The following is a 27,158-nucleotide window of genomic DNA, read 5'->3' on the forward strand; positions in this document are numbered from 1 at the left end:
TCCCCCTCCCACCACCCATTTTGGTACTAAATTTCTTGGTGAGAATCTAAATTTACAGTTCGAGGTGTTGTTAAATTGTCATTTTTTTTGTCATATAGATTGAGATTACGATATTTCGGTCATTGAATAATATTGAAAATCCTTTGGATAGATTACATATTTACTTTACATTTCTATCTCAACCATATAACCCAACATATATAGAATTTGGGAAGCAGTTTTTTGTCCTCTCTCCTCCTTAAAACAAGGGGGCAGAGGTGTCTTCTCATATGGGGAGGAAAGAGTTAGTCTCATGAGAGTGCTGGCGTAGGCCACACTCCCGGACAGAGTTCTTATTTCCCATCGAATTTTTACATTCCTTTTCAATGCTCTTTGGTCCTCACTTGTTACTGTTCTTTGAATCAAACTTGGTTTTAAGAAGATTCTATAGTGAATACAATTAATTAATACTGGTTAAGTAACAGCACTAAAAATATTAGAAGCATAAAGAACACATCTTTACAGATTTACGACTACAGTTTCAATTCTAGGTTTCTGTTCTCTAAGGTACATACAGAACACTAATGATCTCCCCTCGTCAGATTTGTGCCCCATGATACCTAAAGTCATTTTTAACTCCCAGTAGGTCTTTCCTTCTTGAATTGTGTGACATCAATCCCTTTTGCTGCCGCTACAACTGAATCTCCTCGCTTCATGATGCTTTCCAGAACTTCAACCTTCGCGGAAAGCACTCGGACATTTGAGTTGGCTGACTGTATCAACTTATCTGCAGTCTCTAGGGAAGTGCATAACTAGGATAACATAACATGATAATAAACTAGTTAGAAATGCCAAATGCAGAAATGAAATCATGTTCCTGCGAAATACTCCAGTTCAGATATATCTTCACCTTCAGCGTCAGAGCTGTCCATGAGTGGTCTGTCCCTGATAATGCCTCATTCAACTGGTTGTAGTTTTCCTGATTTAAGAAGAATGGATGATGTTCTTAGCTATGACCATTAATTAGAGAACTACCATATCCCGTCACAGATGGAACACACTAAGCAGAAGCTATTCACATTTATAAGGAATGCTGAGCTCCTTCTGTCTTTCCAGTGTTTGTATTAAAAGTTTTGATTGAGTTTCCAAGAGTTTCAATATCAAGGTACGAAATAATCAAGTATTCAGTTCCAAATCACAAGTTCAGTCAAGTTCCAATTGGGAGAACGGATTGGCAAGCATGTGACATTCGAAAGTGGACTCGAGCAACCAAAATGAGTTTCTCTGCTCCTTTAGCTGTCGATTTGGACATTGAAGACTGGTTTCACCAGAAAAGAGAAGGCTCAGTTGGTCCTTTGTTTGACTATTTGTTATGATCTGCTGAGGTTACAGCATGATATCCTATAAGAATTTGAACCGTTGAATTTCACTTGTTCATAACATATAAAATCTATCCCTCTTGATGCTTATCAAAAAACAAAAAAGTAGAACAACAGAACCTCAGATCTAAAGATCGTTATCATTCTCACATTGAGAAAGCATCTAAATATAGGGGTGGCAGTTTCATTGGAACCATCCAACTGACCCAAATATAGTCAGCTCAGATAAAAATGGCTTGTCCGAAACCTGAGACTGGTCAAATGTTATTGGTTCATACGTAAAACACAACTACTATCCAGATTTGATCACTCAGGCATATGCTGGATCCATGTTTCCCTGCCACTAATGTTAGGCAACAAAGAAATAATACATAAACAAATAACTGAGACAAGGATGTTGAGATGGATGAGTTGTAAATAGGAAAGATAAATTAAGAAAATAAAAAATTCGAGGTGATTTAGGAGTGTCCCTGACGGAAGATAAGTTAAAGGATCATTGTTTAACGTGGTATGGCATTTGCAGCAAAGGCCTTTAGCTGGTGAAATGTAGACAGCTCATTCTACTGCAAATAATACCATGAGAGATTTTGGGAGACGACGACAGAGGATACCTACACAGCAGCCTACCTTAGAGGATACCCTACGCACTGTACTTGAAATTGGGTTGCATAATCGATGGTCTGATGATATCCAGAAAGTTAAGTTGAGTTGAAAAAATATACAGTGGGAAATTGGACCCCCAACTATTCAATGTCTGGCTTTCCTGTCTGGATGATTATTTAGATTGGTTTGACTTGATAGAACCCAGGAAACTGAAGCTAGCCCAAGCTAAGTTAGTCAGACCAGCTGGGGAGTGGTGGAGAACATATCAGTGGAAGCTATACTGTACCCCATACATTCAGAGCACGGCGGAAAAACAACTCAACTGTGTCAGAGTACATGGAGCAGTTTGATGCATTAGTCTCACACACAAGAATTGACGAGGACGATATTCAGCTGGTATCACAGTTCAAAACAAGGCAGACTCCGGAAATCAGGAGAGAAACAAATGTCCACGATGTATCTGACCATCAGGAATGCTTTCAGAAGGCACTATGGGCAGAGGAAAATCTTAAGCTCCCTTCTAAGAGGTTCACTTCTCAAGCCGGGGAGTAGACAAAGACACCTACTTCTGGTGTCATAACAGAAAAACCTCTAGTTGTGGCCAAGGACAAGAGGAAGGCACCTATAGACAGAAGCAATTACATTGAGTCCTACTACTGTCATAAGATGGGGCATCTTGCCAAGAAGTGTCCCAACAAGAGGAGTGCTAACCCTTTAGTTGCTGCAGTTGGGATTAGAGTTGGACGATGATGAAGCGTCAGACTTTACTTGGGTGGATTTCTCAAGTTGTCCAGTGGATTCTGAGTTTCTTCTCTGCTGTGGATTCAGTAGATATTCTGGTAGATTTCAGAAGTAATCAGGTGGATTCCGATCTTTATTTACTGAACTTAGTTCTCTATCAACTGAACAGGTCAGTATTCACTAATTCTGTTATTTATTCTCAGTTTCTAAATACCCGATTATTCTCTATATTGCACATGTTATTTTCATTCTCTTTAATCCCATTTGTTCTTCTGTTTGGCTATTCTGTTAGATAGGTTTTCTGCTGTGATTAATCTCTGTTTATTATCCAATTATCTAGTTTATGTTTCTGCTTTAAACCCTGAACTTTAAAGTTGATTTCAAGAAGTCCTATCTCAAGTCAACTTCTCAAAGTCTGGGTTTCTGAACTTAATTTTTTTATATCTGATTTTGGCAACTTTTTATGGTTCCATATTGCTGTTTAATCAATAAATCAGACCTCTGGTTGTCACTGTTCCGAGATACCAGAACCCTGCCCATTGATTCTGTTATTTCCTGGGTTGTAAGTTTCCTATTTCAAGTAGGAAATCTTCATATCTCCCAATCCAGCCGTTGGATTCAATCAGGTTTTGCAGGAATGTTTAATACTTGGAATGGAGCACTCAACCAGATTTATAGCCTCATCTGGACATTCAACTTGCTGAAGTCAATTTTCTCTTGAACCTGGTTTCTAGACCCTTCACTGCGATTCTATTTTCTAAGGGACTTCTGGATTCCTAACCTTAGGCAATTTAGAAACCCATCACTACCTCAGCCTATAACAAACCTACCCCACTTTTTTTTATCAGTTTGTTCCATGAAAGAAGTGTTAAAGTTATACTGCAGGGGGTGCATTTATAATGGTTCTTATGTTTCAGGGGAATATGAGAAAATACTCAAATGTTGAGGGTTTTTTTTTTGTAATTAGCAACACTATTTATAATTATAAATATATATTTTAGTTATCGACTAGGTTTCACAACTTCCTAATCGACTAGCTTCTGTTTTCTCCCCTATCCTCTTCTCTAGATCTGTGCAGGTACTGGTTAGTGCTTTTCTGATTTGTCACATGGTATCAAAGCATCATTAACCAGTTGGTCTGCAATTTGTTCTTTTTCTGGTTTGAGAGTCCCTAAACCAAAATGTGTGGTGTGCAGCAACGGCTGCAACTTCTATTGTTCGTGATGTATTCCCTTGTTCGATGAAATACAAAACAAGGGATTTCTTGTGTGGACGAAGTCTTCTCTGTTGCGATCATGCTTGAATGGTTATTAGTCTTCAATAAACCCCTCAATGATATGATCTGATAAGTCTTCTGCAATGTTGGATCGATTTCAAGAATCCTTGTGGGAATTCTTGAATGGGCGTCTTCCTTTGTTGGAATCAGTCCAAACTTTGTAGACTTGCTCTACTATCTCTTGCGGTCGATTGATCTCAATTTCAGAATCATCAGACCTGGTTTGCTACGGTTCTTTAAAAATCCTTGTTCAAGAAGCCCACCTTCACTTGTCAGAACTCCATGAAATTTTCCAGCATTATTGTCAAGGCATTGTCTAGGCTCAGCCTAGGCGTCCGGGCGGGCTTCCAAGGGCTGGTGGTCACCCACCTTATTCTCACTTAACAAGGCGCACCTTGGCATTCCTAGGTCCCTGGGCGGTTGATTTTTTTCACTTATTTTTTCCTCTAAATAATGTTGTTTCCAACATTTTTATTGCCTTGTGTACAAGTTTGTGTATAGGTGAGAAGCATGGGATCATTTAGTACCCAAAAAATAAAATAAATTAATTAATTAAGAAAGAAAGAAATCGAACTTCACTAGTTCACTTCTCTTGTTTACTTAAGCTTTTTCCCCTCTAAATAATGTTGTTGTTGTAATGTTGTAAGCATAATTATATTATTGCTATACTAGATATAACGATCTGCCTAGGCGAGCGTCCTGTCGCCTAAGAGACCCTCCAACGCCTTGGTCACCTAGGCGCCTTGACAACTATGTTTTACAGGTATATTATCCTCATAAAGGGATGCTCGACCAAAATTTCAAGGCAATCAAACAACTCTTTCCCCATGCGATTTCACAGTCTTAATTTTCTGGTTCTTGCAGTTTGGTCTTGTCCTGCTCTACAGATTTTTGTTATGGCTTGTGTTTTGACTCTGAGTGGATTTTTAATATTACTAATACCTTTAGCTGGCTATTGTTGCTATTTATGGTCAGGAAATAAGATTATGCTTTTTTTTTTTTTTGCAGTCAAGTGCAATTCCCATCTGCTTCTAACCTGCGATTGGGATCTGTCTACTATCTTTCTTTGGTCTGCCTTATGGTTTGACTTTATTGTGATATGTTATAGTTAGATTTTAGGTTTAGGAGGTAAGAAGAGAGATGGAATAAGTTGGAGGAGGAAGAAGATAGCAAGAGAAGAGAGAGAAGAGAGAGAAGAGAGAAGAGAATATTTGGGTTGTAATCGATTGTGTTGGAGAGGCTTCTCCATATACCTATATTAATTCAATCATAACACATAGGAAATTACATCCACCTCCCTAGGGAGGAACAAGGGAAATAAAGAAGAAAAACATAATTACATAATAAAGCAACTAGTAATGGGACTAGTTCCTAAACTACCCTTATTACATGACTTCTAACACTCCCCCTCAAGCTGGAGAATATATATCATGCATTCCCAGCTTGCTTAGGAAAGAACTAAACTGAGGAGAGCCAAGAGCCTTGGTGAAGATATCTGCCAACTGATTACCAGTCTTCACAAAAGGAGTACAAATACAGCCAGAGTCTATCTTCTCCTTGATGAAATGCCTATCAAGCTCAATGTGCTTAGTCCGGTCATGTTGAACAGGGTTGTGAGCAATACTGATGGCAGCCTTGTTGTCACAGTACAGTCTCATGGGTCCTTCAGTGTCGAATCCCAATTCCTGAACAAGTCTTTTTAGCCAGATGAGCTCACACACTCCAAGTACCATAGCTCTAAATTCTGCCTCGGTACTAGATCTAACCACAACATGTTGTTTCTTACTCCTCCAGGTGACTAAGTTACCTCCCACAAAGGTACAATAGCCGGAGGTAGATCTCCTATCTGTAATGGAACCAGCCCAATCGGCATCTGTGAAACCTTCCACTCTCAAGTAGTTGTGCCTTGCATACAATAGTCCTTTCCCTGGAGAGGACTTCAAATACCTTAGAATGCGATACACAACATCCAAATGGCCACTCTTGGGAGCATGCATGAACTGGCTGACAACTCCCACTGCATAAGAAATATTTGGCCGAGTCATAGAGAGATAGATAAGCTTCCCCACTAGCCTTTGATACTTCCCCGCATCAACAAGAGGACTACAGTCCTCTCCTAGTTTGTGATTCTGCTCAATAGGAGAGTTTGCTGGTTTGCAGCCTAACATCCCTGTCTCTGTCAACAAGTCAAGGATAAACCTCCTCTGACATATGTTGATTCCATTCTTGGTCCTTGATACTTCTATTCCTAAGAAGTACTTCAAGGAACCCAGATCTTTGATCTCAAATTGTTGTGCCAAGTAGCTCTTCAATTTACCTATCTCAGCTGTATCATCTCCTGTGACCACGATATCGTCAACATAGACAATGAGCGCTGTGATGGTACCATTACTCCGCTTGGTAAAGAGAGTATGATCAGCTTGGCTCTGGGAATATCCATTCTTCAAAATAGTCTGTCGGAAGCGCTCAAACCATGCCTATGGTGACTGTTTGAGACCATATAGAGCCTTCTTAAGGAGGCACACTTTCCCTTCAACTGAAGGCATCTTGAAGCCTCACCATGAAGGAAGGCATTCTTCACATCCAACTGATATAAAGGCCAATCTTTATTGGCAGCCAAAGATAAAAGAACTCTTATTGAGTTATGCTTGGCCACAAGGGAAAATGTCTCCTGGTAGTCAATTCCATAGACTTGACTGTACCCCTTGGCCACCAACCTTGCTTTGTATCTCTCAATACTGCCATCAGATTTGTACTTGATTGTGTAGACCCAACTGCATCCAACTAGGACACATCCCTTGGGAAGGCCTACAAGTTGCCAAGTACCATTCTTCTCAAGTGCCATCATCTACTCAGACATGGTTTGTCTCCACTTTGGGTCAGACATAGCATCAATGACATTCTTGGGAATGAAACAGTAGAGAGAGCAATAATAAAGGCAAGGCCTGTAGGAAAAATTGCATCATAGGAAACAAACTGGGATATAGGATTAGTACAAGTTCTTTTCCCTTTCCTAATAGCAATAGGAAGGTCCAAATCAGATGGAGAAGAAATGTCACCTGATTGAGAAGAATGAATCTCAGGATGTGGATCTGGATCTGGATCTGAAGAGGACTCTTGGTAGGTCTTCTTTCTTGTATTATGTAAGCCTTCACCCTTGTTGTATGTAATGTGGTAATCCTTCTCCTTACCAGAACCACTTTCAACAACCAAATCTGTATTCCCCCCTGGTGGTTGGTCATCAACCTCAACCACATCTACAGTCCTGTGTTTCCCAATGTCAACCATAAAAGGAGATGTAGGTAGAGGAGAAAGAAAGAAATCATCAGTAGCCTATTCACTCCCATAATTCTCCCCCTGAAGAGGATGCTGAGAAGGGACAAAGAAAGGGACTGACTCAAGAAAGGTAACATCCTTGGAAATGATACATCGGCGGGAAGAAGGATGATAACACTTGTACCCCTTGGTAGTAGAAGAGTACAAGAGACACTTGAGAGCTTTGGGGTCAAGTTTAGTGCAGGCAGATTTGTTAACATGCACATAACAAACACAGCCAAAGACTCTAGGAGGAAGAGAAAAAGCAAAGGCCTTGGGAGATAAGATGTCCAAGGGAGATTTGAAATTAAGAAGCTTGGTAGGCATACGATTGATGAGAAAGGAGGCAGTGAGAAGAGCTGCGGACCAGAAGGTCTTGGCGACATGCATGCCAAACAATAGACTACGGGTGACCTCCAATAGATGGCGATTTTTCCTCTCAGCAACCCCATTTAGTTGGGGTATGTCAACACACGCTAGCTGATGGATAATGCCATGAGTAGTAAAGAAGGTTTGAAGGCCACCAAACATGTACTCTCCCCCTTTATCAGATCGCACAATTTTGATGCGGGTCTCAAATTGAGTAAGGATCATTTGGTAAAAATTCTAAAAGGCATCACAAACATCACTCTTATGCTTCAAAAGTACAGTCCATATAGCACGGAAAAAATCATCAACAAATGACACAAAGTAACGAAAGCCAAATAAAGAAGTAGTAGGGGAAGGACCCCAAACATCAGTATGCACAATATGAAAAGGAGCAACAGTTCTATTACCATGATAAGGATATGAAGACCGACAATGTTTGGCAAACATACATGGTTCACATTGAAAAACATGAGAAGAGACAATAGAAGAAAATAAGTGAGGCAATTGTTTCCTCATTACAACAAAAGATGGATGCCATAACATAACAGAATCCACAGAACTACTATCATTACGTCCACACACATAGGAATGAGCTGTGGAAAAAAACGGATCAAAAAAGTAGAGGCCTTGCTCCTCACCTCCACTACCAATAATCCTCTTCGTCACCAAATCCTGAAAAAGATAGTGAGAAGGAAAAAATGTGACACAACAGTTGAGAGATTTAGTCAGATGACTCACAGATAAAAGATTCAATGTAAGATTAAGGACATGAAGAACAGAAGAGAGAGAAATAGATGATGTCACAGGGATATTACCCTTACCAGATATGGAGGAAAGGGAGCCATCAGCTACCCTAACCTTGTCCTTACCAGAGCAAATGGTATAAGAATCATAATAATGAGATGTACCAGTCATGTGGTCTGTGGCACCCGAGTCAATGACCCAAGGCTGGGCGGCAGTAGAAGCTGAGGTGGAGACCTGCAAAGCTGAGGATGATGAGGATCCAGCCATACTAGATGTAGAAGATGCGCTCAACTGTGACACAACCCTGCGAACCACTGCATCCATGAAGGTGGAGTCATCCTGTGGGGCATCAACATCAGTTGTCGCCGCGGAATGAGCTCGAGCTCTCCCTCTACGGCCACCACGACCACGCAGACCAGGAGGACGACCATGGAGAGACCAACACCTATCCTTGGTGTGTCCAGTGCGTCCACAATGATCACATTTAAATCTGTCTCGCCCAACTCCACTGGCACCAACTGTCTCCACAGTACTGGCTTCCTCACGGTTAGGCCCTGGGCCTCTACCACCTCCACGGGTGTCTCGAACAGAACTAGAATTGAGGGCTGACCTCTCAGATGATGCTGGTGGTGGTGCCATAGTAAGCCGCCTGGTCTCTTCACTCTGTAAGTAACTACAGACTTCACTAAGAGAGGGAAGGGGAGACCGGCCTAACAGCTGGAGTCTAACTGGCTCATAGTCAGGGTTCAGACCACCAAGTAAAGAGAAGACACGCTCCTTTTCAAGAGTCAGATACACTTTTGTTTCATCCTCTGGGTTGGTCAAATGAAGGTCCCTGTAGTGATCATACTCCTCCACAAGATTAAGGAACGCACTGTAGTACTCAGAAATAGTGTTGTCACCTTGTTTCAATGAGTGAATTTTTTGATGAAGCTAATAGACCTTGGCAGTGTCACCTACTCTGTCAAAGGCCACAGAGACACTATCCCAAATAGCTTTGGCTGTTTCCTTCCTTATAAACCTTCTCCCAATCTCGGGCTTCATGGAGAAGATCAACCATGTCATAACTGTAGAATTTTCAGTCTCCCATTTATCAAAAGTAGGTGAACCAGCTGTGGGAGCCTTGATAGCACCTGTAATATATCCAAGTTTTCCCTTACTCCTAAGAGAAAGTCTCACAGAATGTGACCAATCTAGGTAATTAGTACCATCAAGCTTCACAAAAGAAATTTGTTGGTGAGTACTCTCATAAGCCAACTGAGGGACAACAGTAGGGGGCTATGAATCAGCAGTACCAAGCACAGATGCATCTGAAGCAGCCATGATGGAAGGGATTTGACAATAAACAAGAATATTAAAGACAAATGTGGAGTACACACTCAACCCAAACAAGCAAAAAATCCAATAAGCAGCCTAGGATAGCACACTGCCGAAGCAGTCCTAGCAGTAAATCTCTAAGAGGACTTAAATCAAGCACTTCTAGTGCATTCCAACATCAGTCCAGCAAGCAGTCCCTTATAATACTGTACCACAAAGCTTGCAAGAAGTAGTATCAACTCCAAACAAGAGGAAAGGCCTCACAAAGGCTGTGCATACACATCCCTCAACCAAGAGAGCATCAAACTGTAGTTCAAAGCAAGAAAAAAGGGTAAACACTCTCGGGTTTACCTGGGCAGAACAGAGGATCCCACACAAGAAGCAAATCTGCTCATATGGCTTCTTCAATCAGCAAGGAAGATCATAGCCATCCTCATAAGTGTCCTAGGGCGATGCAAATGAGCCTAACCAAGACACAAAAGCAATCCGAGAATAGCAAGAACGCAACCTGAACTCGAACTCGGCGGAACTTGTAGCAGCAGCTGTGTGAGATCTAAACCTTCAAGAGAGCTTCAAAACAGCTCAGGTATATCCTTCGATCATCAAAAGAGGCTAGAATGAGCCTATTCCATACTCTTTAAGCAAAGCTGTACACAGGAATCTCCTCTTTGGAATCCTTAGACATAAAGGATTTCAAAGAGAAGAGAAAGAATGAAAACAGGAACTGAACACGACTCTCAAACCTTGAGCCTTCTTTGATACCAAGTTAGATTTTAGGTTTAGGAGGTACGAAGAGAGAAGGAAGAACTTGGAGGAGGAAGAAGATAGCAAGAGAAGAGAGAGAAGAGAGAAGAGAATATTTGGGTTGTAATCGATTGTGTTGGAGAGGCTTCTCTATACACCTATATTAATTCAATCATAACAAATAGGAAATTACATCCACCTCCCTAGGGAGGTACAAGGGAAATAAAGAAGAAAAACATAATTACATAATAAGGCAACTAGTAATGGGACTAGTTCCTAAACTACCCCTATTACATGACTTCTAACAGTTATTGGGGTTGAACCTTTCTCTGCTTTGCTATAATGAGTGATTCTAAACCCTCTGTGGACCTGTTAATGTCAAAATTACTGCTATCGCACTAAAAGGCGCATCTAATTATTTATTGTGGGCACAAGCTGTGAAAGTTTATATTAATGCGAAAGGCAAATTGAAGAATTTAACTTCAGCACCTCCATCTGCTGATTCAGAAGACTGATGATTGGACGAGTAAGAACGATATATTATTAGTCTGATTATGGTATAGTATGGATCCATCAATTGCTGCAAATGTTATGTTCCGTACGACAGCTAAAGGAGTTTGAAGGATTTGAAGGAGAGTTTTTCTCAAAACAAAAATGTGTCTGAGTATATGAATCTGTATGCGAAAATATTTAATTTCAAGCAAGGTGACAAGTCTGTAGAGAATACTATAGCGCACTTAAAGGCATGCAGGAAGAACTGAATGTCTATCAGCCTTTTACTACTGATTTGGACTTTGTTGAAGACCCAAACTGAAGAATTTTAGGCAGATAAATTTTTATCTGGGTTGAACTATGACTTGCAGCCCATCAAAAATCAACTTCTTCCTAGCAAAATGGTTCTTTATATGAATGAAGTATTTTTTCCATATCCAGCAGATTGCATCTACCTGCCGCATTAGATGTGAATTATCTTCTTCCAAGGACAGTTCAACCTTGGTAGTTGGCACTGGTGGTCGTGGTCATGGTTCTGGATTCCTTGGAAGAGGTCGTGGTTCAAGGAGAGGTTCTGGTGATCGTGAGGACGGAAAACCAACCAAGCTTTATGTCAGTGTACGCACTGGTAAAATTAATCATATTGTTGACAAATGTTAGGTAAACTACGGTAAACCTCAATGGACACAACACTATACCAATACATCAGTTGTTGATGGGAATCTTGAAGTGGTGTCACCTAATGATATCAATCTCGCTCTTCATCTGGTTCTAGTCAATCAGTTATTGTGTCTCCTGATGATTATAACCAGTTAATGAAATGAGTTCAGCAGCTCGAGACTCAATCATCCATTCCTCCACTACTACATTAGCCCATACAAATATTGTTACAGTTCTCACCTCTTCATCTTCTACCACTTGGTTTATTAGGTGCTTCATCTCATATGATCGGTAACTCGAATGAATTTTGTTTCCAATAATCTTGCCATCCACCTCGAGTCATATTGAGTCTTTCAAGATCTCCAGACATAGAAGACGATCGGTGGAGGGCGTGAGAAGAATGGTCTATACTACCTTAATGGTGCTTCCTCCTCTACGACTGCTTCTCTTCACTAGCATTATCGGTTGGGACACTTATCACTCTCCAAACTTCAGCAGATCGTTGCCAATTGCAAGTTTATTTTACGCATTGAGTATGAGGCTTGTGAGCTTGGAAAGCATCATCACACCACCTTTCTTTTTTGTGATATCTCTAGGAGTTCGTCCTTTTTCTCTTTAGTCCATTCTGATATTTGGGGTCCAGGTTGTATTAAGAGTAGATCTGGTTTTTCTTCTTTTTTTACTTTTGTGGACAATCACTCTCGGTTAACTTGATTGCATCCGTAATGGTATCCTAATCACCTAACAATAGTGACCAGGAATCCAAAGGGAAACCAGAACAACGGGGTTAGGAAAAACCAGGTTTTGAGAGAAAATATGTCTATCACAATTTGCTGGTCAGATGGACTAGATATGCTGATCAAAGGGTCTATATATGAATAGAAATATAGCTTCAAAATTTGGAGACAATCCACTGGTCGGATGGTGAGTTATAGCCTCAACAGAAATTAGTAACTTACTATAATAGTGATCCTCAGTCCTGAAACTCATTGCACAGAACAATAGGTAGGGTATTATGCTGTGATCCAAAACCTATTATGCTGCTGGAAAGAGTGTTATGAAGCTGGGTTGCAACTTAATTAATGATTGAACACAACAGGAATATCAGAACTATAATAGAACCTAGTAATGGTAAAGAAAACTGAAGCAGCAACAATTTTACCATTCATAGATTGACTAAACCAGGGCTGGATTGAAGACTGAGCTTGAAGATGAAGAGCTGGATAGAAGAGGATTTGTTGGTTTCCCACCAACTAGAAGATGGCCTCTCACCGATCTCCTTGGAATTTCAACTAGAGCTGCTGTCTCTCACAACAGGAATGCATCTCACACTCACAAACATGCACATATCAAGGTTCTTTAGGCTGTAAAATAGTGGGCCATTATGGAGGCGTCTTCTTTATTTATAAGAGTGTAGCACTATTATGACATTAGAAACTCTCAATTGCTAAGGGAAAGTTACTAATATAGAAGATGTAAAAAAATTAGAAACTTCAACACAATAGCCTAGTTGCTGGCTAAAGAAAAAGGAATAGAAACTATAGCAGAAAAATAGTAACTATTGGATAGTAACACAATAGAAACTATATCTCCTAGCGCAAAAGTTCTCCAAACATAGTATCTTGCTGGTGCCTTCTAGAAACCTCCTCCCACACATGGACTAACTATTTAGGCCTAGTCCTGGGCCTCCTGGCCCATGAAGACCATGAGACTTGGGCTGGCTGGGATGGCCTTTCTTATTCTTGCGGAAATACTTCTGCTAGAACCTTTGATCCATATTAATTTTCATTCGTCTCTGGCGAATACACAAGTGCCCTATACTGCTCGTACAACATCTTCATAGATCCACGTACAGTCTGTTCAAGGTTGACCTTTCCACTTTATATGGAAAGAGTGATAACCACCCGTCGCCATGTCGTGGTATATGTATCATCTGCCACATCTTCAATCTCATCATCAATGATGGTAGGAAGTTGTGGCATCCTCAAAGCATGTTCGGTATCACATTGTCCGAATGATGGCCCAAGTACATAGTAAGGTCGGCCACAAGGACGACTATGCTAATGGCCAAATCCGGTGAAAGATTAAATACATAGGCATTGGGGCCAACTTTCTTCAAAACTTTATAGGGACCCATCTTTCAAGGATGAAATTTTGTGTTGGCGTTTGGAGCAAATCATTCCAGGGCAATACAAATCAACACCATGTCTCTAGGCTGATACTCTACATGTTGCCGATGAAGGTTAGCAGCCGCCTTATAGGCTTCAGTATTGAGATTGATCCGTCTACGCACATCTGCTTGGACTTTGGCAATATGGTGCAAGAACTCATCAGCTTTAATACTAACTCGTGCCTCAAATGGTAGAGGAACAAGCTCGATGGGTCATTTGGGCTGAACTCCAAGAACAATTTCAAACGGAGTATGACCCGTCATCCTATTGACAGAGCTGTTGTAGGAAAATTTGGCCACGTCAAGTATAAATCCCACTTATTTTCATAATCACGAACAAGGCACCGTAACAAATTACCCAAGCTCCAGCTAACCACCTCGGTTTGAGGATGAAAAGCCACAGAAAATAGCAACTTTGTATTGGTCCTCATCCAAAGTCTTCAAAATATAGCTCATAAATTTGACGTCACGATTAAAAACAATGGACTCCGGTAAACCATGAAGTCATACTACTTCCTTGAAAAAGATAGTAGCTATATGTGAAGCATCATACGTCTACTGATAAGGTATAAAATGCACCACCTTAGAGAAGCGATCAACCACTACAAATATAGGATCATGTTTCTCCCTTGTGGTAAGTAAACCAAATACAATCCATACTAATATGAATCCAAGGTGTGCGCGGAACAGGCAAAGGGGAGTATAATCCTATGTTTTGCTTAGTTCCTTTGGCAAGTTGATATACACAACACCTTTTGATCATGTTATCGACATCTTGTGACATGTGAGGCCAATAATAGTGATGTGTGACTTGTAGAAGAGTCTATGTTTGCCAAAATAACCAACCACCTAACCTCCACCATGCAGTTCTCGTATAAAGTGATAAAGTAAAGAAGAATCCAGTATGCATAATCGGGGCCCAAAGAAGAGAACCATCGTGGATGTCATCCACCTTGCTGTAATTCCAGAAAATTTGTGAGAATTCCTTGTCAGAAGCATATTCCTCCCGAATGTGATCTATACTGATGACATGGACTGAAAAGGTATGTAGGGTCAACACTTCACGGATCAAAGCATCAGCTACAGTGTTCTCCTCTCCCACCTTATACTTCAGTGCAAAGATGAACTCCTAGAGATATGCTGCCCACTTGCATGTTGATGATTAACTGCCTTTTGAGAGTGTGAAGTTCTTAAGAGCCTCCAAACATTTTTGTTGTTGCTGCTATTTAAAAACTTGATGAGGTGCTCCCATCGATCCTAAACCAAGGACTGAGATTGAAGGCCACTGTCATACCTAGCAGCACTGCCTGTTGGGCTTCTACTGCAGCAAGTTACAAACCCTCCTAACTCCTGATCTGGCCGACAGGTTTACTTGGTGTTTTGATAGCAAAGTCTCCCCATTGGAACCCTCCCTCTATACCAGTCTTAACCACATCCAATGGCTAGATTTTCTGAGGGCCTGTAAGTGGCCATTTTCCTCTCTAGTTTCTAATTTCATCCTTTAGCTATTGTGCCACATCTAACCATCGAACCTTGATGATTTTCTGAAGCCATAGGTTGCATATCAGCCCCTTCCATCGATGAGAATTGTGGTTCCATCTATTGCTTCCATTGTCTGGTATTGCAGAGTTTAATATTTAGTAACTACTTGCTTACTCTGATTTGGGCGTATAACTTGTGATCCAACCATCAGTTGGCTGTGATAATTCAAGGGTATTCTACTGTGCCAAAGACCTACAACCGATCTCAGTTTGGGTACTCTACCCTTAGACCAATGTGTTATCCTTAGTTACTATTTCTGAACAGTAAGTTACTAATTACTTTCATCAGCCGTAACTATCAATCCCACCGTTGGATTGCTGCCAGCTTTTCGGTTCAAAGTATTGTTGCTGTAGCTTACTTTTGACCTGATTTTAGGTCTAATCCAAGCCCTATTACTGTGATTATTAAACCTCCTATATTGCTGTATAACAGTAACCGACAGTCCTACTTGTGGGTTGGAAATTTGTTTACTGCTTAGTAAGCATAGCCCTATTATCTACTTTGTGGGGGAACAAAATTCAAGATGGTTTGGTCATTGTCAATGAAGGTGTGGATGCTAGATTGCAAGAAGATAAGTTAGAATTACTATGTAAACTTGATTTTGAGAAAGCTTATGACCATATATCTTGGGTTTATATGAAGAATGGGTTTCAGCTTGAAGTGGAGACAATGGGTAAATACTTTTGTTTAGCTTCCAGAAGATTTTCCATAATAATAGGGGACCTAGGCAAGTAAATTTGGATGCTCTTGTGGAATCAGACAAGGAGATACTATCACTCCCTATCTTTTTTATAATAGTTGCAGAAGCTCTTAATGAATTTAATGTAGTCCTAGATAGGTAGGAGACCTACTAGGAGCCAGGTAGATCAGACCCTCACAAAGGTGTTGGCCGATTGGGCAGAATTGAGAGTTTTAGGTCAAAACTAGGGTTAGGTTTTGGACAATGTGTTTGAGGTTTATTGGATAAAGCTGGGTAGGTCTATAGGAGTCTAATGAGGTAAGATTTGTAGAGTTTGAGTGAAGATTTGAATTTTAGGAAATTAGGGTTTCAGGTTTTGGGTTGTAGGAATGAAGGGGATGATGAGATCTAGGGTTTAGAGGGGGAATAAGGTCAAGGGGTGCTGGTCGAGTGTTACTGGTATGGAGAGGATGATTCGGTTGAAGTTTGGTGTGATTTGTATGGTTGAATAGGGCTGGACAGAATTTAGGGGTTTTAGGTTTCACAAAGATGAAGAGGAATTAGGGTTTATGGACAGTAAATGAAGCTAGGGTTTAGGGGATCGATTGGGGAGTGTAGGTCTAGGTTAGAGGATGAAAAGTAGAAGGGTTATTTGCAGAGTTCAGTAAATAGGTTACTTGTAATGGCAGAACTTCAATGGCAGCAACTAAACAATCCAGAGAAGGTCCTCCCGATCTTCACGATGCAAGGAGTCGTAGGAGATCCACCTACCCTTTCCACATTGATAATCCCACAAGGATGCAAGCACTCACAAGAGGAGCAGAAACAGCAACACAATGGCAGCAAGCAGCAGAGCTGAAAGCAAAATTTTTTAAAAGTAGAATGGTGGGGGAACTTCCCACGAATTGTATTATTTATAATCAAAAGGGCAAAAGGCCTTACACTAATTCAGATCTGGATTTGGAATCCCAGATCTGATTCCTATTACAAAAACAAGTCCAGCCCTCTTAAAATCGACGGGGGACAAAACATAGTTTTAAAACAATTACTTAAAGATGCTCTAAGAGCCAATAGGAATAAAACAAAATTAGCCAATAGAAAAAAGTCACTTAAATTGGGCCATTGGTTGGACCGGTTCAATTTAAGAGCTCAAACAAAAAAAACTAAGTATAGAAATAAAATCTAAGGCTCCAACAATCAGTCCCTTAGGGTTGTTTCTTCTTCTTTCTTGTGCTTGGACCTGCATCAGCACTCCCCGGCTTAGAAACATTCATCTCCAATGAATGGGTGAAGGCCATGTATCGATCACACAACTCGGGATCAAGCTTCTAGAAGTCGTCTGCATGGATCCAAGTACTGTCCTGGCGTGGGCGACCTTTCCATTTGACAAGAAAGGAATGGTAAACTGTGCCATGTCGAGTAGTCTTGTGCATGTCATCTAGAACCTCCTCGATCACATCTTCAGTAGGTGGCTTGAGTTGGGGCAGCCTCAGCATATGCTCCGAATCACCATCGTCTAAGTGATGTCCCATGTACAAATAGAGATCAGCCACATTAAACACATTGCTTATGCCCATATCAGCAGGCAACTCGAGAACATAAGCATTGGGTCCAATTCGTTTCAGCACCTTGTATGGACCCATCTTCTTTGGATGGAGCTTACTGTTGACACCTGGTTGGTGTCTCTCTGGGTTAACCCTGACCATGACCATGTCTCCAGGCTTGAACTCAACAAATCGGTGATGCTTATCAGCAGTAGCCTTGTAATGATCAGTATTGAGTTCTATCTTCCTTCGAACATCAGCGTGCACTTCGGTGATGTGGCGGAGGAACTCATCTGCTTACACACTTACCCTAGCATGAGGGGGTAAAGGGACAAGATCAATGGGGCGCTTGGGCTGTATCCCAAGGAGAATCTCGAAAGGAGTACATCCAGTGGTCCTATTTACAGAACTGTTGTAGGCGAACTCAGCAATTTCAAGGATGGAGGGCCATGTCTTCTCATAATCTCTGACCAAACATCTCAATAAGTTACCAAGGCTCCTGTTTATTACCTCTGTTTGCCCGTCAGTCTGTAGGTGGAATGCAGTAGAGAACAGAAGCTTATTGTTTGTCTTCAGCCATAAAGTCTTCCAAAAATAACTCATAAACTTCACATCTCTATCAGAGACTATAGTACTCGGCAGCCCATGGATGTGAACTATCTCCTCGAAAAACAACTTGGCAATGTGGGAAGCATCAAGTGTATCAAGTGTTTTTTGGGAAGGGATAAAATGAGCCATCTTGGTGAATCTATCAACAACAACCATGACGGAGTCAAATCTCTCTCGAGTTGGGGGCAGCCCAAGTACAAAATCCATACTGATGTCAACCCAGGGCTGGTGAGGGATCGACAATGGTGAGTAGAGACCCGCGTTCTACTTGGCACCTTTAGCTAACTGGTAAACTCGGAATCTCCTGATTCCATGCTCTACATCCTTGGCCAAGTGAGGCCAATAGTACCGATCAGTCACCTGTAAGATGGTTTTGTCTTTCCCAAAGTGTCCTCCCAGGCCTCCTCCATGTAACTCTTTAATAATGTGATGGCGTAGGGAAGAGTTGGGAATACAGAGTCGTGTTCCTAAGAACAAATAACCATCATGTAGTGAATATTTAGGGTGCCGTCCACCCTGCTTCTAATCAGCATATAGGATATGAAAGTCCTTGTCACCAACATACTCATCTCTGATCTGCTCGATGCTAAGTGAATGGACTAAGAATGTGTTCAAAATCTGAACTTTTCTACTTAGTGCATCAGCCACTGTGTTCTCCTTTCCTGACTTGTACTTGAGGGCAAAGTTAAATTCCTGTAGATAAGCAACCCATTTAGCATGTCGGATGCTAATGGACTTCTGAGAGTGGAGGTGCCTGAGTGCTTCATGATCTGTGTACAAGACAAATTCTTTGTCAATAAGATAGTGCCTCCAATGATGCAACACCTGAACAATAGTATAAAGCTCAATGTCATAAGTAGAATATCTGGTTTTGGCATCATTGAGCTTTTCACTGTACAAGGCAACTGGATGCCCATTCTGCATAAGAACTCCTCCCAGACCAATATGAGAAGCATCAGTAGCAACTTCAAATATTTGGTCAAAATTTGGCAGGCATAACACTGGAACTTCAATCATCTTCTTCTTGATCAATTGGAAAGCTTTATGGGCTGCTGCTGTCCATTCGACCTTTCCTTTGCTTTGTTTGGTGCACTCAGTGATGGGTGCCATGATGTTACGTATTATTTAACTATTATTATATTATTTTACTTCTAATATATTATAGTTATTTAGATAGTTATTTAGGGAAGTTATTGGAGTTGTACGTGATGAGTGGGAGAAGTTTTAGGAGTTGTAAGTTGTAACTACTTGCTTTGCCTATTTAATAGGTTAATATGAAATAGAAAATAGCAAATTAAATCCCAAAATTATCTCTTAGAGATGAGGTAGGCTTCCTCACCCAAGCCAGACGCCATTGCTTCATCTATAAAGCATATTCTCTCTCTCTCTCTCTCTCTCTCTCTCTCTCTCTCTCTCTCTCTCTCTCTCTCTCTCTTCCTCTTTCTCTCCCTATTATTTCTCTATTTATTTTCTTTAATTTTTAGATTACTTTGCATGTAACAAATGGCATCAGAACCAGATTTGAGAAAAAGGGTCAAGAAATTGGAAGATATAGTGCATTCACTTCATGTTGGGGCAACAACAAATTTTCGGGAAGTTTAACCAGACCATGGAAAAGCTAACCGTGTTGTTTGTCAGAATTGGATTGAGTACGTCAACCAACGATCTTCCAATAGAAGCATCTTCAAGCATGGTAAGGAGACCGAAGGAAGAAAAGATAGCCATAATGGTGTACCCGGCGCAGCCAACGAACAAGATAAAGAAGATGAAGAAAATGATGAAAAAGAAGAAGAAGAAAATGAAGATATCAAAGAAGATGAAGAAAAAGAAGAAGATATCCTTAAAGGAGATTCCATTCCCTACAACAAGATTGGCTCATCATAAGATTATTATTCTGACATTAGTAATTGAGATAATATTCCATATTAAGATATGGGATCCTGGTGGAATTATTATTTTCTTAATTTTTTTGTCCTTGTGAACAAGGACACTTTTAAGGGAGAAGTAATGTTATGTATTATTGAACTATTATTATATTATTTTATTTCTAATATATTATAGTTATTTAGATAGTTATTTAAGGAAGTTATTGGAGTTGTACGTGATGAGTGGGAGAAGTTTTAGGAGTTGTAAGTTGTAACTACTTGCTTTGCCTATTTAATAGGTTAATATGAAATAGATAATAGCAAATTAAATCCCTAAATTATCTCTTAGAGATGAGGTAAGCTTCCTCACCCAAGCCAGACGCCATTGTTTCGTCTATAAAGCACATTCTCTCTCTCTCTCTCTCTCTTCCTCTTTCTCTCCCTATTATTTCTCTATTTTATTTAGGGAAGCAGTTTTCTGTACGGGAGTGTGGCCTATGCCACCACTCCCATGTGTCTATCTCTCTCCTCCTTAAAACAAGGTGGCAGAAATGTCTTTTCACATGGGGAGGAGAGAGATGGACTCATGGGAGTGCTGGGGTAGGCCACACTCCTGGACAGAGAACTTTTTCCCTTTATTTTATTTAATTTTTAGATTACTTTGCATGTAACACATGATGGCACTAAAATTGCGAACAAATCGCTTGTAGAATGATGCCAAGCCATGGAAGTTTCTTACTTCAGTAAATGTCTTCAGAGTAGGTCAATCAACAATGCTTCTGACCTTTTCCGGATCCGCTTCAACACCCTTTGAAAATATAATAAAACAAAGGAAAACAACCTTGGGCAGCATAAAGGAGCACTTCTTCAAGTGGATATATAATTTCTCTTGCCTGAGTACTCTAAGAACTTGCTTCAAGTGGTCAATATAGTCACCTGGATGCTTACTGTACACCAAAATGTCGTCAAAGTAAACAACCAGAAATTTACCAATAAAGGGACAAAGTACCTGTGTCATGACTCTCATGAATATGCTTGGTGCATTCGTCAAACCAAAGGGCATAACCTTCCATTCGAACAATCCATCTTTGGTATTGAAAGCTGTCTTCCATTCGTCTCTAGGCCGGATACGAATCTGATGATAACCACTTCGAAAATCAATCTTGGAAAAGATCATAGAGCCGGACAGCATGTCTAACATATCATCAAGTCTAGGGATGGGAAACCTGTACTTGATAGTGATTTTATTGATGGCCCTGCTGTCCACACACATACACCATGAACCATCCTTCTTGGGAGTCAGTAGGGCTGGAACAGCACATGGGCTGAGTCTGTAAGCAGGCAGATTAGGCAAAACTGAGCCTGGTATCAAGTCAATAACATTTTGAATGTCCCTCAATGGGGGTAGCTCATTAGGCAATTCCTCTGGCACCACATTAGAGAAATCTTGCAATAAATCCTTAATGGGCTGTGCTAGCTTCACTTCTGGCTGGGCAGCAACTTCTTGAGTCACCACAGCTAAGATCAAACCTGAATCATGGCTGGTTTGCTCAAATTTCTTTTGTGGAACAGCTAATAGTTTATGCTCAGAATCTGTCCCCTTTTGATTGGTACGCATGGTTTGTCGTTTGCGCATCTCTGAGGGTAGATTAAGAGGATGAAAAACAACCTACTGCCCTTGTGTTGAAACACGCACTGATTTTTTCTTCCATAGATGGCAACATCATTGTCATATAACCATGGTCTTCCCAATAAGACATCAGTCATCTTCATTGGGATGATGTCATACCAAACCTTTTCTGAATAGTGATGGAGCTGTAGGGGAACATAACATCTCTTATTTTACCTCCAACTTATTACCATTCAACAGAGAAACTTTGTAAGGCATAGGGTGCTTCTCAAATTTCAGATTAGCCTTCAAAAACAACATTAACACAACTACCACTATCAACAATTACCTGGGCAGTGCGTTCTCCAACTTGCATACGAGTATAGAAGATACAGCTACGTCGCCAATCTTCACCTTTGGTTTCAGCACTCAGTATGTGTGCTACCACATGAACTCCTCGGGTATCTTCATAATCATCGCCCAAGTCTTCAAAATAATCAGCCCCGTCATCATCATCATCAGGGGGATATGCATACAAACCCTACTCATCATTATCATCAGGGTTTTCATCTTCCTTTTCAGCCACATTGACTTGCCTATGCTTTTGTGGGCAATCCTTGGCATAGTAGCCTATTTTATTGCAGTAGTAACACTTGCAAGAATCATTACTGACCATGGGAGCTTTGCCTTTGTTGTCAAATCGTGTAGGAGCTGTAGGACAAGAAGAGCTACATGTAAAGTAACCTGATCGTGTAGGACCAGCAATAGAGTTGTTACCTTTAGTGTAACCATTAGTAGGTTTGGATGCTGGAAAAGATTTTCTGGTGTCGACAGCAGAGGGACCGAACCTCCTATTGGTAGTCAATAGTTCTTCAACCTTCAAGGCTTTCTCAAAACAGTCTTTGATGTCTCTAACATCAGCCACTCCAATAGCCCTAACAATATCTGCTCTCAATCCCAGTCGAAACTGAGATAACATCTGAGTAGCTCCTTCTCCAGTTCCATTACGAGAAGCAAGAGCATCAAACTGCTGCATATACTCAGCTACAGTCATAGTCCCTTGGCGTAGGGAGTTGAATTGATCCTGGAGCTAAGCTCTGAAGTGCCTGGGTAGATATTTCTCCTTCAAGTCATACCTCATGTCTTCCCAGGTAGTAGGTGCATCATCATCAAGTTCCATGTCTCTCTTCATTTCGCCACCATTCCCGGTAAGGGTGTCAACCGGTCGGATTGGGTTGGTCTCGGTCGGGCCTAGACGGGCCTCACCAATTTTATAGGTTGCATTGTGTCCGACCGTTTAAGCATTCGGGCTTGTCTTGGGCGGGCATGGTACGGTTTCAATTCGGTCGGTCGGTGTTCGATCTTTAATCGGGGCAACCTTATTCGGGCTAATCGGACCTTAACCGGGTTTTAATCGGGCTGTGGGCATGTCTAGCTCTAACCGGGCCTTAACCTGACTATGGACATGTTTAACTCAAACTGAGACTTAATAGTCTGGGTGGAGAATGGTCATTCCATCAAGGTCAAAGTGGGAGGAGAGCCCAAGTGTGAGGTTTGGTCCTCTTGCACGCACCGATGTCGTCTCCTCCAAACGCCTTCTGTAGATGATCTTCTCCCAAATCCAAGTTAATGGAGAAGAGTTTCATTAAAGTGCCACAGAGGACCAATTGTCCACAGTACTCCTCGATTCTTCCTACACTCAAAAAAAAAATTACAATTAATGGGTGTCTGTTAAAATGTCCGGATCAATTCAGGTCAATAAGAAAAGACATAATATGGATTTAGTTCCAAGTATCTGATAAGTCAAGTTAAAAAGTTGGGCCAGCTCATGTAGGTACAGTAGGAACACAACAGTAATGGTTTCATTTTAAAATTAAAATTTTTACCTGAGCGGAGTTAGGAGAGCAGGCCACTTGTTATGGTCCTTAAGGGAGTTGGGTAAGTATTGAAGAAAGAAATAGTCACTCCAGTCAAGAATGGCTCCCTTCTCAACACCCAATCTGCTGCCATAAGCTTTATAGGTAAGTGGGCTAGAACCAATCACAAGGTTTCAAAACCAGTAAATAGGTTGGGCTATGTCGGGCTAGGATCGATCGGGCTAGGTCGGGGTAGCATTCGGTCAGTTCGGTCTAGCGCCCGACAAGCTAGAACCTCACACCGGGACCACCCAGTTACTAAACGTGTCGGGCTTAAGCCGGTCAGGCCGGGCTTTAGCCGATCAGGCTCGGTCGGTTCTGTTGGGCCGGGCTTGGAACTGAGACCCCTAAATCCCGGGCACGGCCAATCAGCTTGGTACGTGCCAATCTCATCTTTCGATCTTCAAGCAAATCATACCAATCAAAGTAATCATCCAAGGCAGCAAGCCAGTCATAGAATACTTGAGGTTCATGAGTTTCATCAAACTCTTTCAGCTCAAGTTTAACCTTATGTGTATCATACCTTCGGTTGGTAACCTCATCTGCAGTGAAGTAAGATCTCAGATATTCCTCAAAGTTGGGTCTTCGAGGTTCTTCTCTGTTTTTGTCCCTGTCTTCTCTGTAGTCTTCTCTGTCATATCTACGTCGATATCTGTGATCTTTGTGGTGACTAGAATGATCTCTGTGGTCCCTGGGACTTCTGGAATGATCTCTATGATGTTCATTCCTTCCCAGAGTTCCATGTCCCTCAGAATTAACTTGAAATCTGTCCTCTTCTAAGGGAAGGTTGCTGTCCCTAAGAGGTGTAATCTGCCTTTGTTCCATCACCAATAATCGATCATTGATAGCTTTCTAATCTGCCGAAAGCTTGTGCAGCATGTCCATGATTGCAGCCATGGGGCCGGGCGAGAGTAGTAGGGTTGGATCCACAACAGTACTGCCATGTTCATCCATGGCTCTGATACCACTTAATGTAGTCCTAGATAGGTAGGAGACCTACTAGGAGCCAAGTAGATCAGACCCTCACAAAGTTGTTGGCCAATTGGGCAGAATTGAGAATTTTAGGTCAAAACTAGGGTTAGGTTTTGGACAATGTGTTTGAGGTTTATTGGATAAAGCTGGGCAGGTCTATAGGAGTCTAATGAGGTAAGATTTGTAAAGATTTGAATTTTAGGAAATTAAGGTTTCGGGTTTTAGGAATGAAGGGGATGATGAGATTTAGGGTTTCGAGGGGGAATTAGGTCAAGGGGTGCTGGTCGAGTGTTACTGGCATGGAGAGGATGATTCGGTTGAAGTTTGGTGTGATTTGGATGGTCGAATAGGGCTGGACAGAATTTAGGGGTTTTAGGTTTCACAGAGATGAAGGGGAATTAGGGTTTATGGAAAGTAGATGAAGCTAGGGTTTAGGGGATCGATTGGGAAGTGTAGGTCTAGGTTAGAGGATGAAAAGGAGAAGGGTTATTTGCAGAGTTCAGTAAATAGGTTACTTGTAATGGAAGAACTTCAATGGCAGAAACTAAACAATCCAGAGAAGGTCCTCCCGATCTTCACGATGCAAGGAGTAGTAGGAGATCCACTTACCCTTTCCACCTTGATAATCCCACAAGGATGCAAGCACTCACAGAGGAGTAGAAACAGCAGCACAATGGCAGCAAGTAGCAGAGCTGAAAGCCAAATTTTTAAAAAGTAGAATGGTGGGGGAGCCTCCCACAAATTGTATTATTTATAATCAAAAGGAGCAAAGGCCTTACACTTATTTAGATCTAGATTTGGAATCCCAGATCTGATTCCTATTACAAAAACAAATCCAGCCCTCTTAAAATTGTGGAGGGGGGACAAGTTTTAAAACAATTACTTAAAGATGCTCTAAGAGACACTTAAATTGGACCATTGGTTGGACCGGTTCAATTTAAGAGCTCAAAAAAAAACTAAGTATAGAATAAAATCTAAGGCTCCAACAATCAGTCCCTTAGGGCTGTTTCTTCTTCTTTCTTGTGCTTGGACCTACATCAGAATTGTAGGAAAATTCTGTTACCTAGGGCATTTTCAATGGCTTTGATATATATGGTAGCAGTGTTGTGGTATCTCATTTACAGTTTGCAGAAAACACACTTGATTTTTGTGATGGCCCTAGAAAACAAATTAGAAATTTAAGAGCTGTTGATGCAGCAGCTGAAGCTTTCACATGACTGGATCGATATTATCCAAGATGGCGGCCCAAGCTAAGTATAGGAAGCCAACTAGGGGGTATACTTGTACGTAGATATTATCTATCCTAGCAGCAGCCCCAAATAAATTGCTTTTTAATGCAAAAGTAAGAGTACATTAAAAATTTGCGTTCTTTCCTGGTTACTTCTTCGTATTCTTACCGTTGAGAATTTGCAGAATGGAGCTGTTCATCATGCAACTAGATGACCACTCTGCTTATGGAAATGTGAATCTGCTGGGCATGTTGTGAAATGTGGTAACTTTACTTTATATATGGTTAACATTTGTGAAATTATTTGCTGTTAAATTACCTCTACCAGATTCCTTTAAGGAAAGTTTTTCTTCTTCTGTTTGGAAGACTACTGAACTTAATAGAGTTAGTTGGACTGTCAAGAATGGTCCCTCATGCCATTGGTTGGACCATTTGGATTTAAATTATTTGCTGTTAAAGGCTTGTGAAGTCAGACACCGATGCAAGCTTTTGAATTTCTGATTACAAGATAATAGCTTTCTGTTTTTCGTTTCTCCTTTATGTCTTTGCACTAATTCAAGGTCTTTGTTATTTGTATAATGGTTATATAGCTTCTGTCCCTCTTAATTATTTCGTTTTCAAAAGAGAAAAAAAAAATCCTAAAACACCTCTTAATGAATTATTGTTCAATCAGATTCACAAACTCCAGAGTGAATTTATCAGAACAGTTGACATGAGATCTTTGACATGCTTGCGTGCCTTGCAGCTACAACAACTCACACCTACCAACCTGTGGATTTTCTATAAAAATTGGTCTGTGAAACCATTAAAAGAGCCAAAATTCAGACCACACCTGTCCTTCCAAAAGCTAAAGGCTTAGATCTTCAAAGATAAAGTATGTGAATTTAATTCAATCCTCATCAGGGCTACAATTTGGATTCTAAAATTCCTCGAAAACCAAAAGGTATTAGTTCTTTACAACTAATCAGGGCTTCAGTTTAAGATACTCGATTAAATGCGATTTTTCAAACTCATCTTTTTTGTTATTCACAGGAAACCAAACCAATCGAACAAAATTTTCAGACAGAAAACAATTCTTCGTAAAACACAATTGAAATGATGATAAGATTCAAGTGGAGAAAAAAATTAAGCAGTATGGATCTTTAATGAAAGCAAAAGATAGTAAAGAGTACCTTGAAGAGTTGGCTAAGATGCAATGGTGGAAGAGAAGCATTGAGAGTTGATGATGATGGAAATGCCAAGAAAGACGTTTCTTGGTTTTCCCCCACGCTGGCTTCGTCACCGACATCGCTTAGCAGATCTCCTATGCACAGCAACGGTCCTCCCACTCCTCTCATCTCCCGGACCTTCCCACTACTCCTTCTGTGTTGAGATTAGAAACACAACAAGGTTTTAAAATTCGGAA

At 40.9% G+C, this 27,158-nt stretch overlaps 1 protein-coding gene across 1 annotated transcript; it reads right to left on the minus strand.

The window, feature by feature from the left end:
• Positions 1-475: 475 nt before the first annotated feature.
• Positions 476-27,118, minus strand: LOC122660871. The gene is made up of 3 exons (XM_043856122.1): positions 26,926-27,118; positions 890-958; positions 476-791 (listed from the first exon to the last, which is right to left on the minus strand). Exons 1-3 carry the CDS (start codon positions 27,088-27,090, stop codon positions 612-614), a joined length of 414 nt encoding a protein of 137 aa, XP_043712057.1. The 5' UTR covers positions 27,091-27,118; the 3' UTR covers positions 476-611.
• Between the last annotated feature and the right edge of the window lie 40 nt (positions 27,119-27,158).

This window comes from Telopea speciosissima, chromosome 5 (genome assembly GCF_018873765.1).
Source record: "Telopea speciosissima isolate NSW1024214 ecotype Mountain lineage chromosome 5, Tspe_v1, whole genome shotgun sequence".
Classification (NCBI taxonomy): domain Eukaryota; kingdom Viridiplantae; phylum Streptophyta; class Magnoliopsida; order Proteales; family Proteaceae; genus Telopea; species Telopea speciosissima.